The sequence below is a fragment of the Triturus cristatus genome, chromosome 6 (assembly GCF_964204655.1).
Source record: "Triturus cristatus chromosome 6, aTriCri1.1, whole genome shotgun sequence".
Lineage (NCBI taxonomy): Eukaryota > Metazoa > Chordata > Amphibia > Caudata > Salamandridae > Triturus > Triturus cristatus.
In genome coordinates, this window is record NC_140589.1 from 116770289 (window position 1) to 116789184 (window position 18896).

Here is an 18896-nt window from a genome sequence, read left to right on the forward strand (position 1 = left end):
CATCCCACTCCGGTCGGGGGCAGACTGCAAAACTTTATCCACGCATGGGAGTCCATAACATCGGACAAATGGGTGACCCAAATTATTCGGTCAGGGTACTGTCTCGAGGTAACATCTACCCCACCCAATATCCCACCAAGGCACCGTCCAATGTCTCAAGAACATTCCACACTACTCAAACAGGAGGTGCTCTCCCTCCTCCAAAAACACGCTATAGAGCAGGTCCCCGTCAATCAGCAAAATCTAGGGGTCTACTCTCTGTATTTCTTAATACCAAAGAAAGACGAGACCCTGAGGCCCATTCTGGACCTCCGGCCTCTAAATGCCTACATACATTCAGACCATTTCCACATGGTCACCCTACAACAAGTCCTCCCGCTCCTCTGTCAGGGAGACTTTCTCACTACCTTGGATCTGAAAGACGCATACTTTCACATTCCAATACACCCTTCTCACAGGAAGTACCTCAGGTTCGTGGTGGACGGTCAGCATTACCAATTCACGGTTCTCCCCTTCGGGTTCACCACCGCACCACGGGTGTTTACCAAATGCCTAGGGGTAGTAGCAGCACACCTCAGACGTCAGCAGATTCACGTCTTCCCTTACTTAGACGACTGGCTGATAAAAGCCGCGTCCTACGACCAATGTGTGCAACATACAAACAGCACCATCCAACTGCTCCACCAGCTAGGCTTCACGGTGAACTACCAAAAGTCCCACCTCATACCATCTCACATAAAGCAATATCTCGGGGCCACGATAGACACCTCCAAAGGTATTGCCTATCCAAACTCAGCCAGAATCGCAAGCATACAAGCCTTGCGCAAAACATTCCTTCCTCAACACTCTCTTCCAGCAAGAGTGTTTATGAAGCTCATAGGAATGATGGCGTCTTGCATTTTCATAGTGCCCCATGCAAGACTCCACATGCGTCCACTTCAAGAGTGCCTAGCACAACAGTGGAACCAGGCCCAGGGTCAGCTGACGGATCTGGTGTTGGTGGACGGCCGCACCCATCACTCTCTGCAGTGGTGGAACACCACAAACCTTTCCAAAGGGCGGCCGTTCCTGGACCCGGTTCCTCAGGTGATTCTAACAGCGGACGCATCGCTCTCCGGCTGGGGAGCGCACCTCTTACACCTCACAATGCAAGGTCTATGGACGCCACAGCAAAAATCGCTCCACATCAACCATCTGGAGCTCTTGGCGATCTTTCTAGCCCTAAAATCTTTTCAAAAACAGATTTCGGGCAAAGCAGTCCTCATTCGCACAGACAACATGACTGCAATGTATTATATCCAAAAACAGGGGGGGACACACTCTCCCCAGCTCTCCCGCTTAGCCCAGAGCATATGGAGATGGGCAATTCCCCAAAACATCTTTCTCCTGGCACAGCACGTTCCAGGCGTACAAAACACCATGGCAGATCTGCTCAGCAGACAAACGCATCAACTACACGAATGGGAACTGCATCCACAAGTTCTTCACCCATTCTTCCAAAAGTGGGGGCATCCTCAGATAGACCTCTTCTCCACCCACGAAAACAAAAAATGCCCAAGCTTCGCCGCCAGATACCCACACCCATTGTCCAAAGGCAATGCGATATGGATGAACTGGTCAGGCAGATTTGCATACGCCTTTCCACCTCTCCCACTAATTCCGTTAGTGGTAAGGAAGCTACAACAGCACTCCCTCACACTCATTCTGGTAGCCCCAACATGGGCCAGGCAGCCGTGGTACACCACACTACTACAGCTATCGGTGGTGCCACATCAAAAAATGCACCTGTCCCCATGCCTCCTAACCCAGAACCATGGAGAAATCAGGCACCCGGACCCAGCTCAGCTCAACCTTGCGATCTGGCTCCTGAAATCTTAGAATTTGGATACCTTAACCTTCCCCCTGATTGCATGAACATTATCATGGAAGCCAGACGTCCTACCACTAGAGCATGCTATGCCGCAAAGTGGAAAAGATTTGTAATTTACTGCCGTAACAATACAATCAACCCTTTAGATGCATCCATACAGCACATCATATGTTATCTGCTCCATCTTCACAGGTGTAACCTGGCATATTCATCCATACGCCTACACCTAGCAGCGATTGCTGCTTATCTACAAAACAGACAGCATTTATCACTGTTCAGAGTGCCCGCTATTAAATTATTATTTATATTATTATTTTATCAATTTATAGGGCGCAACAGCTACCCAAAAAGGGTTTCCCGGCGCCTAGACACAGCTAGATTGAGGACAGAGAAGGAGGTGACTGTTAAGTGGTTATTGTTCATACAGCCAGGTCTTTACAAGCTTTCTGAACCTACAGTAGTTTTCTTCCTTCCGGATACCGGGGGGAAGCGTGTTCCACAGGGAGGGTCCCAGATAGGCAAAAGATCTGCCACCTGTTCTTGCACGTTTAAACCTTGGTATGCAGAAACAGGCTGCTGTCTGTGACCGGAGGTTTCTCTTGGGCGTATAGAGGCAGGCAAGAGATTGGAGATATTTTGGTGCTATTCCTGCTTTTATTCTGAACATGTAGTTCAGGGCCTTGAAGCGGATTCTGCTCTCTATCCTGAGCCAATGAAGATTCCGACGATGGTTCGAGACTCCAGAGTTCTTCGGAATATTACAAAGGAGTCTGACCGCAGCGTTTTGCGCTACCTGTAGTCGTCCGATCACAGATTTATTTGCGCCCAGATAGAGGATGTTGCCGTAGTCAAGCCTTGATGTGATAAGGGCATTGACTACGGTCTTTTGCGTTGACACTGGCAACATCCACAGGATCTTCCTCAACCATTTAGCTATGGTGAGACAAAGGCCGGTTACTTTGCTGGCCTGTTTGTCCATGGATAAGGCATTGTCCAATATAAAGCCCAGATTTCGAGCATGGGACACCGGGGTAGGAAAAGTGCCCATCTGGTCCGGCCAATGTGCAGGGTTCCAGAGAACTTGATCCTTACCCAAAATCAGTATTTCCGTCTTGTCGCCGTTCAATTTTAACTGGTTTGTTGTCATCCAGTTCAATATTTTTAATAGTCCTTCCTTGAGTAACGACGGGGAGTGGGGACAAGATTCAGATAGGGAAAAAATGATTTGGGTGTCGTCGGCATAATTCATAAGCGTTAGACCTAACTTTTCAACAAGTTCTGCCAGAGGTTTAAGATAGATATTAAAAAACAGAGGGCTCAGGATGGACCCCTGAGGCATTCCATGTGATGCAGGTAGGGTGTCTGACACGGCTTGTGCAGATGCGATCTGAAAGGTTCTATTTGCCAGGAAGGATTTGATCCAATCCAGAGCCTTTCCTCTTACACCATTTGTATATAGCTCTTTAATAAGCGTTTCATGAGAGATGGTGTCGAACGCCGCACTTAGGTCCAATAACACAAGTGCGACCGTCTGGCCTTGGTCAAGAAGTTTTCTGATGTGTTCAGTGACACCTAACAGGGCGGTTTCAGTCGAGAAACCAGCCCTGAAGCCAGATTGCGAAGGATGGAGTAGGGAATTTTCTTCTGCAAAAGTGGCTAAAGTAGAGTGTATGTGCCTCTCACGACATTTAGAAAAAGCAGGGAGCAGAGATATAGGTCTATAATTGGCCAGTATTTCTGGGTTTGCAGTAGGCTTTTTCAAAAGGGGTGTCACCATGGCATGCTTCCATAAGGCTGGGACAGTGGCGAGATCGAGGGATAAGTTTAAGAGATTGGCAATGATTTCCAAAGACTGGTCATCCAATTTTTTAATAATTTTAATAGGGATGGGGTCCCTAGGGGAGCCGGATTTAACAGTTTTTAGGATTCCTTTCAATTTCTCTAATGAAAGAGTCGGCCAGGCTTCCAGTAAATTTTCACCCAGAGCAATGGGTTGAGGCAAAAATGGGTCAGAAAGAGGGGGAGGGTCAGGATCAGAATTTTTTGTCTTGATGTCTGAGATAATTTTATCGATTTTCTCAGTAAAGAAACAAGCTAACGCCTGGCATTGTTGTGTGCTTAGTGGGGGTGCAACAGCTGTGGTATGTGCGCCCGCCAATTCCTTGACTTTGGAAAAAAGAGTTTTAGGCATGTTAGTTGCTTCGATAATTGTTTTAGAGACAAAAGCAGCTCTCGCTTTTGTACAGGCAGCATGATAATGATTTCTGGCTTCATGATAGCTTCTTTTGGCATTAGGGTCGTACTTTTTACGCCATTTGCGTTCTAGTACTTTGCATTTTGATTTTTCTATTTTAAGGCTGTCGTTAAACCATGGGGCTGGAGGACGATGCCTACTCCCTTTGGTGCGAGTAGAGGGCTGACAATTATTTGCTGCATTTGTTAGCCAGTTTTGTGTTTCAATTGCTACGCGGTCCATGTTGGAGTTTAGGCTTGGAGGGTTATGTTTTAGTGCCGCATTTAAAGCATCGATGTCGACTGACTTCCAATTTTTCCTGAAAGTGACATCAGTGTTTTGTTCCAAACTGGGGGAGGGTGGAAAACTAATGCTAAAATTAATGAGATGGTGGTCGGACCAGCCAGAAGGTACGGTGGCAATGTACGTAAGTTCCCTGATGTTGGATATTATGGGGTCCAACAAATGGCCCGCTATGTGAGTAGGGCTGGAATTTATTATGGACAAATTTAGTGCAGCTAGGTCTTCCAACAGATTAGAGCATGAGGGGATAGTGGGATCTTCTAGGTGTAGATTTAGATCACCCAGCAGGGAAAAATTGCTTGATGACATATAGTAGGGAGTAATAAAATTTGCAAAGTTTGATACCCATTGAGAAGGGTTGCCTGGAGGTCGATAAATCAGAAGGCCTGACATTGTAAAATTGGGGTTCAAAGAGATTTTGAAAAGACCCGCTTCACAGTCTGGAATTGATACAGATTCCAAAGTGCATTTGAATTCTCTGTTAAAAATGATAGCAATCCCACCCCCTACCTGTTTTTCCCTGTCTATTCTGACAATGGCGTAGTTATCGGGGAGGGCAATAGCAACATCCGGGCCGGCGCTGTCATGCAGCCATGTCTCAGTTAAGAAAACAGCGCTAGGACTTTCTTCGGTAAGGAGATTGAAGATATCATGCTTATGTTTGGGCAATGATCGACAGTTTGTACTATAAAATACGTATGTTGGCGGCACGTTTTTACGTAACAGTTTGCATTTCCTGTGTCTCCTAGATGGGTCGGGGTGGGGTTGATATACGGTGGTAGACAGTTTACATTCGGAGCAAACATGAGTTCCAACTTTGTGAAGGTTGAACAGAGAGCAATTCAGATTGGGGGTAGGGCGCAACGCTTTCAGAGCGGAAGATGTTCTTACCAGTCTTTATGGAAGGCCTTAAACGAGTAATTCCTCCCAGGGCACCACCTTCCCCTGTATGGAATCTAAATGTAGTTCTTACACGGCTAATGGGTCCACCCTTCGAACCAATGCATAAATGTGAGCTACAGTTCCTCACCTGGAAAACAGCTTTCCTCGTAGCTATCACTTCCCTTAGAAGGGTTGGTGAAATACAAGCGTTCACTATACAGGAACCCTTCCTACAAATACATCACAGCAAGGTCATACTTCGTACAAATCCGAAGTTTCTGCCCAAGGTCATTTCCCCCTTCCATCTCAATCAATCGGTGGAATTACCTGTCTTTTTCTCGCAACCTCAATCTGTTGCAGAAAGGGCCTTACACACACTTGATGTTAAGAGGGCTTTGCTGTACTACATACAAAGAACGCAACCTTTCAGGAAGACTAAACAATTGTTCGTCTCCTTCTCTCCACCACATAAAGGCAACCCCATCTCTAAATCAGGGATAGCTAGGTGGATTGTAAAGTGCATACACATTTGCTATCAAAAGGCAAAAAGAACATTATCTGTTCCACCTAAAGCCCACTCTACTAGAAAGTTAGGGGCTTCTATGGCTTTTCTAGGGAACATACCCTTAGATGACATCTGCAAAGCAGCCACATGGTCAACACCGCACACCTTCACAAAACATTACTGTGTAGATGTGCATTCCAAGCAGCAAGCTAGTGTGGGCCAGGCTGTACTAAAGACACTTTTTCAAACCACTGCAACGGATACCGGTGGTCGCCGCTAAGGTTGGGTACTGCTATATAATCTATGCTAAGTGTACAATCTGCAGCTCATATGCCTCGAACGGAATATGCTACTTACCAGTATGCATCTGTTCTTGGCATGTAGAGCTACAGAGTTGTACACGCCCACCCGCCTCCCCGGCTACCTGTATCCGTTCTAGTCCATCTTATTTAGATACAACACACATGGGTTTCTCACTGTTATTACTACGCTCCATCATTTCCCTGTTGGCGAAAAACAATCTGAGGATGGAGCCGAAGCCCATGCGCAGTACGGACCGAAGGAGGAGTCACCGAACTCGTGACTTCCAAAGACTGTCCAAAGAACAAAAACAAACTGCAAACATCCGGGCCCAACACCAGATGGCGATCTATGCTAAGTGTACAACTCTGCAGCTCTACATGCCAAGAACAGATGCATACTGGTAAGTAGCATATTCCTTAGGGCTTGGCTCCCGCAGGGGCTGTTAGAGCCCGAGCCGAGCTAGAGTAGGCTCTGGCTCTCTCTGTTAATTGGTTGGCTCGGGTGGAGGCTGGGAGGGGGCGTGGCTTGCTTCTTGAGGAGAGGCGCGAGGCCAGATCATGTCTTCCAAAACTCACCCCAAGTCAGGGGCCGGAGGGAGGTGTTTTGGAATAAACACGGTGCACATCCTGCTTTGAAGTTGGTGATTTATTTCCATGGCAACTGTAAAGTTGTTGGCAGTCCCACGCACTGAGTCTGTAGACGTGAGCTCACCCCGAGTCACTCCAGGGACCCGCCCTGCAGCCCTGAGGGTGGCACGGAGGAGCAGACTGTCCACCCTACACTGCTGTGGTATTTGGTGCCTACTCAGCCACGGCGAGCAAGCCCCCCCCCCCACCCTCCCCGGAGCAGGCGTGTACTCACAGAGACACAGACACCCGGCTGCCAGCACCCCTCCCCCAACGGCCCGATTATTCTCTTTGTGCGATGTGTGTAGGTTATCAGATGAGGGGGTGGCAGGTTTTTTTTCTGAAAAACCTGGAGCTACTAATTTGCCGCAAGAGCAAAAATGCTTTCTTCGGGATATTTGGTGCAAGGAAGACAATTCATTTGGCAGAATTTAAAGCCAATGACGTCTGTGTAAGTCAAGGATGAGTAAGAGAGGAGTGTTCGAATACGGGGTATGACTAAGAGCACCGAACACGCAACCACAGATGTGACTTTGCATCTACCTGAAGAAAACAAAGAAGCTCGCGAGTGGTGCGCGCGCCACAGCGAGCCATATGGTTTCAATTATCGCGCCCGTGTCTGGGCACGATAATTGAAACCATATGGTAGCAATGCGCGTAAGAGACACCCATAGGCCATGGGCGGAGCTATGCGCCCGCCTTTGGCCTATTGCGTGCTCTCTTACAAACACGCACGCAAAGGCCAATAGCAGGCAACAAAAGTAAAAACACACGCACAAGCGTGTGCGATTTTCGGGTCGATTTCTGAACCCCGGGCAAAAGGACTCTCGCCTGCGCGAGCACTGCTTCGCAGTGCAACGCAGGTCGCGAGACCTAAAAACCACACACTTTCTATTTAAAGTTCCACTTGCATGCCCACTTTGGTGTAAATACACTCAGCTGTATTTTTTGGCAAATTTTACTATCTTTTTGGGACATTACTACTGCCCCTCCCTTCCTAATTGTTCCGCTCCACATGTATCTTCACAAAACCTAGCGTGAGCATGCTGAATTTTAGCTGACTGATAAAGTAGATTGCCAAGTTTCATGCACGTTTTTTCACCGGGTCATGAAGTTATAGGGAAATCAAAAAATGCATTTGCAGTGGAAACACTGTTTCCAGGATCCTGTGCGTAAACAGGACTATGTATTGCACTGATAGAGAACTTGGATTACAGGTAAATTTGCTGGGGTGGTACGTTGAAAACTCAATAAAATCTGTTGTTAAAAAAAAAAAAAAGGATTACAGGTAAATAACTTTTCCTTCTAACTTTTTTGTGTACGTCTTAAAGTTTCCCTACTAGTTTTATCTACATATAGACAAAAGTCATGATCTTCATAAAAGACTGATCTAGTTGAGTTTACTTACTATGTAATACCTAATTGAACCTTTAACACCTTCCACTTAATAGAATAAGCATGTTGTTTTACGATTAACTTATTAATTTTAGAATTGGAGGAAATGCATTACATTCCTATCATAGTATACAAAGTAGCTGTTGCAAAAGCCGCAATAACACATTACATGCCTTTCCCCAGAATCATAAAAGTTATTTGGTTATCCAGAGACTTGTAATGCCTACAAAAAGTCATAACTCCCTGTTTTCGGGATGTAGGTGGGTATCGTATTGAAAATGAATAAACAAAGTTCATACTAAAACGTCATATCATGCGCATATAGTGGCTCTGCATGCAGTGACAGAGGAATAAGGGATTGGGTGACAGTACCCTACTTAGCTAACTGTGAAGTGAACCAGGTTCATGCTTACGTATTCATTTCTGGTCTGCTTTCACAGAATTTGCATCAGACGACTTAACCTGCCCAGCCACGCTCTCCTTTCCGCAGTGGGAAGCTACAACATTCTTCACCAAGATTATCATTGCCAACCTTTTTAAAAATCTGAAAAACACGGTATGTATTTCCCTTTAGAAAATGGATGGGTAATTGTAAATTTGATATAACTTTGGGAAGAAAAAGGATTGGTGAGCCCAGAGTGATACCTTATTTAAGACCGTGTAGGGCTCATTCGTGCAGAGGGCATGAAGTTAATTCTCCAAACAGGCTTAGATTGTAGCTAAAAAAAAATGAAACCATCCATGAATGATTTTACAGATCAATTGTGTGCATCGGCTGAAAATGGTGACCCATATATTTAGAAAGAACAATATTCATTTCTTACGGAGAAGAGGGTGTCCTCTCTGGATGGAAAATCTTTGTTAAACTATGAATGTACTTTCAAGTGAATCATGGAGTGGTAATAGCAGCCAAATGTGGTTCAAAAGAAGAAACCCGTAAGCCATTTATAGACCAGTAAATAATGTCTGATCTGAAGCTAAGCCCCTCACCGGAAATATTTGTTGTCTATACCTTGTATGGTCTCTCGAATATGTCTATTGTTTGATTCCAGCTGTTTCTTTATCTTCCATCCCATGCCTGAGGCAATTTTAAGTATGTGTACTCCAGCAGCACCTGTGAGTCAATATCGATATCACTGATATGAATTCCATCATTTCAGTTCTGCTTCGCAGGTGTCCCACAAGGTCGCCTTTCAGGACTAGACCCCAGAGGTTCTGTTCGGTTTGGTCTGTACTCATATCTCGAACTGTCAGGACTGCTTCATTCACAGTACTGCGTGGAGTGCCAACTCTAGGCCAATTCAGCTGTTGTCATAGCCTTCAGTTTCAGCATTTTTCAACAGGTGGGGAAGGATGACATAGTCTAAGCTGCACCTCATGTCCCTTTGTCACTTTTACTAAATGATGGGAATTGTGCATCACTTCATCACCTGCTGCTCAAGATAAATGTGATTTGGTGTGTGTCTGGAATTTCCCTGAGGGCAGAGCAATCTCTTTTTTGAGTCTCCAGCAGAGGCGCACAGGTGATACATCTACTGTCAGACCCTGTTCGTGGGCCATTGGGCTACCAGCGGCAAATGGACGTCAGCCATTGGTGTTGAGGTGATTTGCTTCTGATGTTCTGGTGACATTCTGGTGCCCACCCCACAGTGGCTCAGCAAACTGTCCCAGTACAACGCTTCCCAGGCTGTTTTCTATCTTAAGGCACATCTAGGCCTTCAAAGAGGCCTTTCTCCAAGTTTACAGTGCATTTCTTGCTCCCTCTGTCATGCCTTGGGCCCCACAGAACTGCGGGACCTGTAGTTGGGTTACTGCCAATGGGTCACACCACTGCACCATCTGTCCCATCTGGACTAGATACTAGGCCCATACCAACTCTGGTATAGACTCCCACCCTGGCCCCAAGATTTACACTGGTTTATACTGATCTGTCAGCCCCACTGCTACCAGTGAATGATCCATATTGACACCTTTGTTTGATCCAGAACTGATGTCTGCGTGAGCGTAACTGATGTTGCACTATGAGATTACAAAAGGACAACCTGTGGTCATGCGCCCTGACTCTAACTCTGTGCCTCTACTACGACGCACCCATCAACATAGGCTCTATTCTCTTTTTGACTCTGATTTTGACTCTGTGACAGAGTATATCACACCCTAGGATGTTAATGATGATGGGGTGGAGAGTGGCTTGCTCCCACCTTCAATACACTGATGATGTCTTGTACCTTGATTTGCAAAAATGCCAGAGGGCTTGATACCGCCCCTTAGACTGAACTTGACTTGCCACATGGGTCACTAAAAGAAGAAAGTGCCTTGTAGCAGTGGTAGTTTGAAGGGCAGACGAGGTACTAGAATTACAGATGCCCTCCACTGAGACAAAGACTGGTGTTTTCACAAAATCCTGAATCCAGAAAAGATTCATGCTGAAAAACTACACCGACAGGTAAGAAACTATTTGTCCCATTCGATGAGGTCTTCACAGATACTCTGATGGCTACCTGGTTGAAACCATGTTGTTACCCACCTGTGAACAGACAGGTGGACAGACGATATACACCGATAAACCGGTGCATGTTCAGTCGGACTTCTTTAACTAAGCACCTCCCTCCAGAGACTTATTGTCTGGACGTCGACCAGTAAGGTGAAACCTAACTCATTTCCAGCCAAACCTCTGGGCATAGAATCCAAAAATAATTTGCACTTTTGGCAAAATATATTTTCCTTTGCTAGCTTGGCACTGTGATTTATAAGTGCAGTCTGTTAGGCCACTGCACACATGCATTTTTAGACATGGCCAGCAAGATCTTGCTGGCAGTCCTGGATTTAAAGACTCTTTCGCTCTCTCTATATATGACAGGAAGGACGCAGCCAAGTATGGTATCCGTGCCGTTCTGGATACCACAGATTGCATTGGCAGGTGGTTGATACTAATGTTCTCTGGCGATGTACAGGCTTTGCTAATGGACATACCCTTTTTGTGGTGAAGAATGACTCCACTTTAAAACGCTTTTAAAACAACAGAGATACAGGGCTTGATTCACAGAGGGCCTCCACACTCAAGGCGGCAGCCCTGCAGTTGTGGGGGAGTCTCTGTACTCTGGGTGGAATCTTCGCAATGAGAACTCAAATTGTGGAGATTCTGCCCTGAGTGCAGAGATTCCCACCATGACTGCAGGCCTCCGCCACTAGTGTGGAGACCCTGTGTGAATCAGGCCCACTGTGTGTTCCTTGTGTCTGTTGACCTTGTGCGAAGCATTATCCGAACCAGTTTAGGAAATGTAGGTCCTTTTCATGGGAGCTGGTGTATAGCAGAGACTGCCTACCCAGCCTGTACTGTAGCAGACAATCCAGCCCTTTGGGGCTGCAGGAACAGAACTGGCAGTCAGCATGCAGGCAAGCAGAGGCATCCACCCTCTTTTCCCCAGGTACAATAGCCACCAAACGTCTTTAGTTTGACTGTGGGGGCACAGAATCCCATTGGGGAGGCCCGATCTAGCATTTCCACATGGGCTGACAAGCCATCATGTCCGAAACGTGGGACCTGCAAATCGTTCAAGCACACTACGCTTGGCCTTTTCAGTCCTCACAACCCAATATTCCTCCCACATTGGACAGAATTTTAGTAGCGCATCTGTTGATCCTGCTACAAGGGGTTATGCCTGCTGCTCTCCAAAGTGCCATTGGAAGGGTACTGTACTATGAGAAAGGCAGGGGTTGTTAAGCTTGCTTTTTCCATTTCCTTAAAAAGGGTGTAGGCCTCAGATCTAACTTAGACCTCCAACCTCTGAAAGCCTGATGCTCACATTGGCTGATATCTTATCTTCCTTGTACCTGGTACACTGGATTAAGTCCTTTGAATTCCAGGATGTATATTTTCATTTATTCATCTGGCTGTCCCACAGATAATCTGCAGTTCAAGGAAGGCCAGGAGCATGCTCAGTTTGCCGTGCTTCCCTTCTGCCTCACCAGCACCCCTCTGGTGTTCGTGAAAAATATGCTGGCGGTTGTTGCTGATCTTTGGAGGTTGGGAGTTCCTATAATACTGTACCTCGATGACTAGCTGCTGAAGGTGGCAACAACATAACTTTTAGCATTGTTGGGTTTCACCCTAAATGTGCCAAAGTCGCACCTAATTCTCTTAAAGAGGTTTCCTTTCATTGGGGGGATCCCGGACATGGTGGATTTCATGGCCTTTCCTCCTTAGCAACAAGTTCAGGACATTCAAGCTATGATCCTGATGTTACAGACTCAGTCCTAGATCTAGATGGGGGTCGCTCTAAGGTTTCTTACCTTTTAGCTTTGTGCATCCTTCTTGTCAACCACATCAGGGTCACCTGAAATACCAGTGTGCCAAGCATCAGGTCTGCATTTGCAACACTAATTAGGCCTTGGATAAAACTGCTCAAGAGCTGCAGTAGTGGCTGATTGATCACACATTATCCTTTCTCCCTTCCCCAGCCACAGCTGTCAGTGGTAACAAACGCATCGCTGCTGTTTTGAGGGGTTCTCCTGGGAAGGGAGGTGGGTGTGGAGATCAGATGGCTCTATGTTGCAGTGGAGGGCTGGCCCCACATCATCTTATTGGAGTTACATCTGAGACTGCTTAAACACACCAGTAGAACTTTCCAGTTTTCCAATGCCTGCTGTCACCTTTGCTGGGTTTAAGGAGAAATGTTGCCCTCTTTTTATGAATTTGTGATCAGATTAGCTTTCTGAGGCTGAAGTTACTATGACCATATTTTTGTTCCTTGGGAGTTACATTAATCTAGGACTTCAGTGATAGTTGTTTTGTCAAGGATAACTTGAAACCTTGTTATCGTTTTGTTAAAAATGTAAATCTGTCCCTCGAAATCTTGAATGGTGATCGTAATAAAAGACTAATTTCTATTTTTGGGGGGTTTATACAGCCAAGATAGGCACTGGGTCTTCTGCCTTCTGGTTCTCATGCTATGCGTATTGGCGTTCCATATCCTGTGGGCATTGGTTTAGGTTGGACTCGTATGATGCAGCAGTTTATCTTCCCGTGAGATTGATTTTATATAGGTGTCTGTCTGTTTCCATTTCATCTTTCATTGTATCTTCTACTAGGAATTAATGTGTTACATAACATAGGTTTTTAGGTTTGTTTTTACATGTTTATGGGTTAATTATCAACCAATTAACTTGAACTTGACAGTCAGTTGTATAGTAGTTTGGCCTTCATTCCAAGTCAATTCTAATTCACAATTTGACTAGAAAAGGAGATTCTGGCCAAATTGTGAATTGAAGAAGTTGTGATTGTCTACTCTCCCTGAACATTTCACCAGGTTGAAGCTTGTGAAAATTCCAGTTGTGAAATAGCTGGTAAATGTGGAATTATTGCTGGAATCCAGCACTGTGATCCTGAGGCCTACAGTGATTTGTAAGGAATCTCTGATTGATGCAGCTAGGAGACAGTCGGAGTTCCATGGTATTCCTCCTTCCCATAATTACAGAATCCTGTGATATGTCTTTTTTTCCCCTCGCTAACGGGAATACTAATGTGGTCTTTTGGAGGCAACCAAACTTTTGTGGTATTTTAGCAGTTGCAGCCGTTTCTTTGTGTGTTGGGCTGTGAGTACTTGATCATGAATGCAATTTCCATGATCTGTCACTGTTTTAGGCAAGTAACGTTGGAGTCCTATTTTTTAATTAATGTTTCATAACTGTTGGATCATTTTGTTTAGGAAATCTGATGTTAATATTATATTTCCTTTTTATTTCTTTATTTTTACTGGTGAAGCTCTCCCGTAACCGCGCCATCCTGTTAACTCTTTACCCATATTTTTGCATTGCGCTTTTCCATCTATTTCCTTTATTGAGGGAAGCCCTTATATTTCTCCTCCATATTCAATTTACATTACAACCCTTTCTTTTGCATTTGGTATGTACCCTCAGTTATAATGCCATCTTCAGTTAAACTTTTCTATTACAAAAACCTTACATTTTGCTCTTTTCATTTATCTTATTTGTTTCTGTTAGTTTTTCTTCTATTATCTTCTCTATCTCAATGTAGTTACAATGTGATTTTTAGGCTGAGCCAGGGCAGCGCATGCGCTGCGAGGCATGCTGTATTCAGGTATGGACTTGAAGTTCCACCCATTTTCTGCCCATCTTTTCAGTTAGCTCCTGTTGCTGTCCTTTCTAAATGGTTTCTTTTGACTCATGAATAGGCTTAGAGGTCCCTCCTTAGTGCCGCCTTGTCTGCATTTGTAACCTTCCATGAGTAATGGCCTTTTTACTTGTGTTGTATGTTTTATTTAGTCTGTGAGAACTATTTTCTTGAATGATTTCTCCTATTCAAACCACGTCATGCTTTCCTGTAACGCAGCACGGCGCCCGCTTTTATATTTTTTTTGTTAATGGCGGCCACATCATAATCACGAAACCAGCTTGTTTAGTAATGGCGGCAGCGTCATTTACAAAACCCGCTTGCACCTTTTCATCAACATTTTAATTATTTGGCAGCGCGGTCTGCTTTTACTATAGCGGCCGCGCTTCTCTCTCTATTTACTTTGGCAGCATTTTGCACATAAAGGCGTGTGGCCGCCATTGGCTAGTACTCAGTACTATACAGGGCAGTCATTGAGCCCTTTCATCGACCGCTTTACATAAGCACCGGCTTAAATAAACACAGTAAAATTCTTTTTTTGTCAGCTTGCCCATACAAATGGCAATGGCGCTGTTCAAATTTCATAACTCAACTGCATAAATTTTTTTTGCAATGCAATAGGTCCCACATTTGCGAGAGTTTGAGCAATTGGCATTGTAAATGACAATGCCTTTTTGTGTTAGTTTTCAAAACCGATTAATAAAAGGCATTGTCATTTACAATGCCAATAGCTTAAACTTTGGCAAATGCAAGACCTCTTGCATTGCAAATGCTTTTTGTTTCTGGAGCTACGAGGGCAAAACAGTCAGCTTGAAAAATTAGTACGGTTTCACTACAGGTGTAGTAATTAAAAGGTTAGTAAAGGGTCAAGTATTATGTTCTTTAGTAGCTTTAGCCTAATGGCCATGTATACTAATATCAGTGTATTGAACAGCTGTAATCTTTCCAAGTTGATAAATTATTTTTGGTTTTCCCACTCCAGGATATCCCAGTACAGGATGGTATAGAACTACTTCAACTTGCCCTGAATTTCACGACAAAACATCCTCCCATCTTGGCCTGTATTCAAACCAACATAGCCAACCTGTTTCCCTTTGTTTGCTTTAAAACTGAGTTGGTATCCCATGTTCTCAACAAGGTAAGTTCTATTCTGTGTTTCCAGACTTGTTTAGATCATTGCTAACTTTTGGACAATTTGACACCTGTTTACCTGTTTTGTCACATGGTTAAATACTTGAGCATTAGCTACAAATTAGCAGAGCACTACGTAAGTGGGAAGTGTCCAATATAGTCAGGGAGTCTGTCACAGTATGCTCAGGGAAGAGAGGAAATTAGGCTAAATTTAAACAAAAATAACTTTTATTGATTTTTAATTAGCAAACGCTTATACATAATCCAAGTAGACACGTACAAGACACCTCAGTCCCTCTTTCACAGATCACCATAACAGTTCTCGTGCAGACATAGCAACAAATCCCTTTTAGACCCCAGACCTTCTCCAGTTTCCTGGGACAGCCCCTAGTGTTGTAAATTGTGTGTTCCGCATTCATACACCAATCCATACCCATTTTCCACTGAACTATCGACGGAGTCTTCCTACTACCCCATAATTTGACAATAGCCAGCCTTGTCATCGCCAGTGCCACATTGCTGAAAAAAAGGGCAGTATATTTGTGAAGAGTCTGGCCACCCCATAGCCCCAGTATGGCCACCGTTCAGGTTGTCTTCCTTAACAAACATTCCCTCCCTAGCACACAGAATACCTGTATTTTAGGGCAGTTCCAGAGTGTATACACCAGTGTTCCACTCTGGCCCCAGTTCTGCAAGCATCTATCGTCATCCGCCTTTCCCATACTGATGAGGCGATGACTTGTGAAATATGCTTGGTCCAATATTTCTTAATTTTTATAATAAATTCTATTGACTTTGTCATGCGGATATGCATAGAATTGTAGCAAATATAACAAAGGCTGAAAACACAACCATGTGACTACAATAACAAATAAGCGAAATTTCCCCTAACTCCCCACCCCCTGCACAACCACTCCACACCCCTTTCCCTGTATGTCAGGTATTGTCTCCTCCTATTCAATAGCATCTCAGTGGTATCTATCCTGGGGTTAACCAGTGTATGTCCTGACTTCTTCCTGAAGGGAGTCATTTTGCAACTTTGAGTAATTGTGATCCCTCTATATGTTGTCCATGCCTGCCAAATCTTGCCAAATTTCTGTGGGCAGTCCGAGCCTTGTATTCTGCTTCTTCCTGGACCATTCAGTTATCTAATCCCTTCTTCCATTCTGCAAGGGAGGTGGGGGAAGATTCGTTCCAACGCCTCACTATGTCTCATTTGGCCACCACCAGTGCCAGGTGTAGAAAAATGTTCTGGTATCTGTTACCCTCAATTGCATCACTAATATGCAGTAGTGTTAATCTGGGGCATGCAGGGACCTCCCACCCCAGGAGTCTACACAGGCAGGAGAGCACTTATCTTCAGAATTGAGCCAACCCAATACAGACCCCTGTCTGCAGTCCCACAACTCAGGCATGTGAGCGAAGTTATCCCCCCCCATACGCCACAATTTATGCCTAGTGAGCTACACTCTGTGAAGGAAATTCAGCTGGATGAGTTTGACTAGCTGAATTAGCCATTGTTTTAGGAGACATCCTAGCCTCTGCCCAATCTTCCTCATCAAGCTCCCCTACATCTGTTTCCCATGAGGTTTTCAGTGAGGTTAAGCGCTGCACCGCAATCTCTTTTTGTTGTTTTTAATGCTAAATTGGGTTTAAAGAACGAGAAGGGGAATTTTATTAGATATTTTCAATCAGCTTTTTTAATCAACAATTTTAATCTGCGATGGGGAACTGGGGCATTTTAAAAACGGTCAAGGGGCATTGTATGAGAGGGCAAAATTGACTATAGAGTTGCACTAACACTTTGTTTGTTATAGACCATAGAGTTGCCTGTGAGATGTGCTCTCTAGTGTTTTTATTCTGCCTTAAATGGTGGCTGGGACGTGGGTGTGCCAAAGGCAAGCGCATATGGCCTGAACAGGACCAGGGGCCAGGAACCCTGCCCGAACCCCCATAGAAATAGCAAGTTATTCAGTTCACTATGGCCGTGTAATGGAGACCTGCTCTGTCCTTCCTGTGGTTTCTCATTAGTTGGTCGAGACGAAGTTAGATTGAAAACACCTGGGCCAAAAAAATGGAAGTGTGCACTTATTATTTGTCGAACCTTGCCCCGCCACAAGTTTAAGTTATACACTTTAATTAAGGACGAACAGTTGTACGTCCTGTTTTTAACAGAAACGTGGGTACCTGAAAGTTCAATACCTGACATTAATCAAACGCCCCCACCAGGATATTACATGTGTAGGAAAGACTGTGAACATAGAAAGAATAGGGGCATTTATATCATTTCAAAAGACACACATAGATGCATGTGCATCTCAAAGCACATTCCAGAATGTGAAAATATTTCCTTTACTATAAATCTGTCACCTACAGACTCCTTCTCAGGACTAATATTATATAGACCTCCAGGCCCCCATGTCAAGTTTGGCGATAAAATAAACTTCACTCTTTTAGAGGATTTCAACATGCACTTTGACGAGATCCACAATCCTACTGTCTCTAGCATTTTACATTATTTAGACGGTAGTAGGTTGTACCCACAACAAAGGACATCTTCTAGACCCAGTGTTTAGCAATGATCCAAACATAAAACTTGAAAAAATCTCATCCAATGGCACGGACAGATAATGCCTTGATTTTGTTTACTCTGGAGGGAGCTCCACCCACGCGGAATAACAAGATCAGTACGAGTTTGGGCCATAGATGGTCTAAAGTGAACAATGAATTTGGTTGAATTCCTTAGCCTGCACCAAACCAGAAATTGGGAAACATCCTGGGGAAGTAAATTCTCTAGTAGAAGATTGGATTAAGACCTCACCCGATTAAACGCTTCCTCTCACTACTATAAAGAAAGGAAAGAAAGAGAATTCTGTCCCATGGTTTACGGCCCTTCTGATTTCCTTTAAAAAAAAAAAGGATGTAAAACTATAGAAAGAAAATGGAGGATAAATTATGAAGGAAATCTAAACCTCTCCTATAGGACTGCCATTAGGCATTACATCAGGAAATTAAAAAGGCACAGGAGCTTACTATGAAGCAGTAATGATAACAGCAGTAAAGTACCCCGAGGGAACTCTTCCGTATTGTTAAGTCACTTACCACCTTAAAAGTTGATAATACACTGCCCGCTCTAACAGTAGCTTGCTGCAAATAACTTGCGGCATACTTTCAAGACAGTTTCAGCTATTTATAGTAATTGACAACAGGCTAAAAAGGCACAGTCTAACATGCTGGAGAATCAGGCATGTCTCCCTGACTTCCCGCTGGTCACAATGGAATCATTACCAGAACTCCTTGGCAAAGTCAAATCAGGTTTCACTTTTAATCCAGCGCCACCCCACATTCTGCCACAATGAGCTCACAAAATATATCCCATAATGCTTGATCTCCTTAACTTATCCCTTTCCGCCGGAAGTTCCCCGAGCCTGGAAACATGCCCTAGTCAAGCCTTTGCTAAAAAAAAAAGAATCTAATCTTGAAAGTTCATGTTCCGGGAACTACAGGCCCATCTC

At 44.5% G+C, this 18896-nt stretch overlaps 1 protein-coding gene across 5 annotated transcripts in view; it reads left to right on the forward strand.

The window, feature by feature from the left end:
- The window catches only part of LOC146816482 (exportin-5-like), a 1867381-nt gene that overhangs the window by 423403 nt on the left and 1425082 nt on the right, over nt 1-18896 (forward strand). For all 5 annotated transcript variants that reach the window (XM_085610326.1, XM_085610327.1, XM_085610328.1 and 2 more), the window contains exons 14-15: nt 8558-8673; nt 15233-15388. In XM_085610326.1, coding sequence (XP_085466452.1) covers nt 8558-8673; nt 15233-15388 — 272 coding nt within the window. The remainder of the gene's footprint in view (nt 1-8557; nt 8674-15232; nt 15389-18896) is intronic.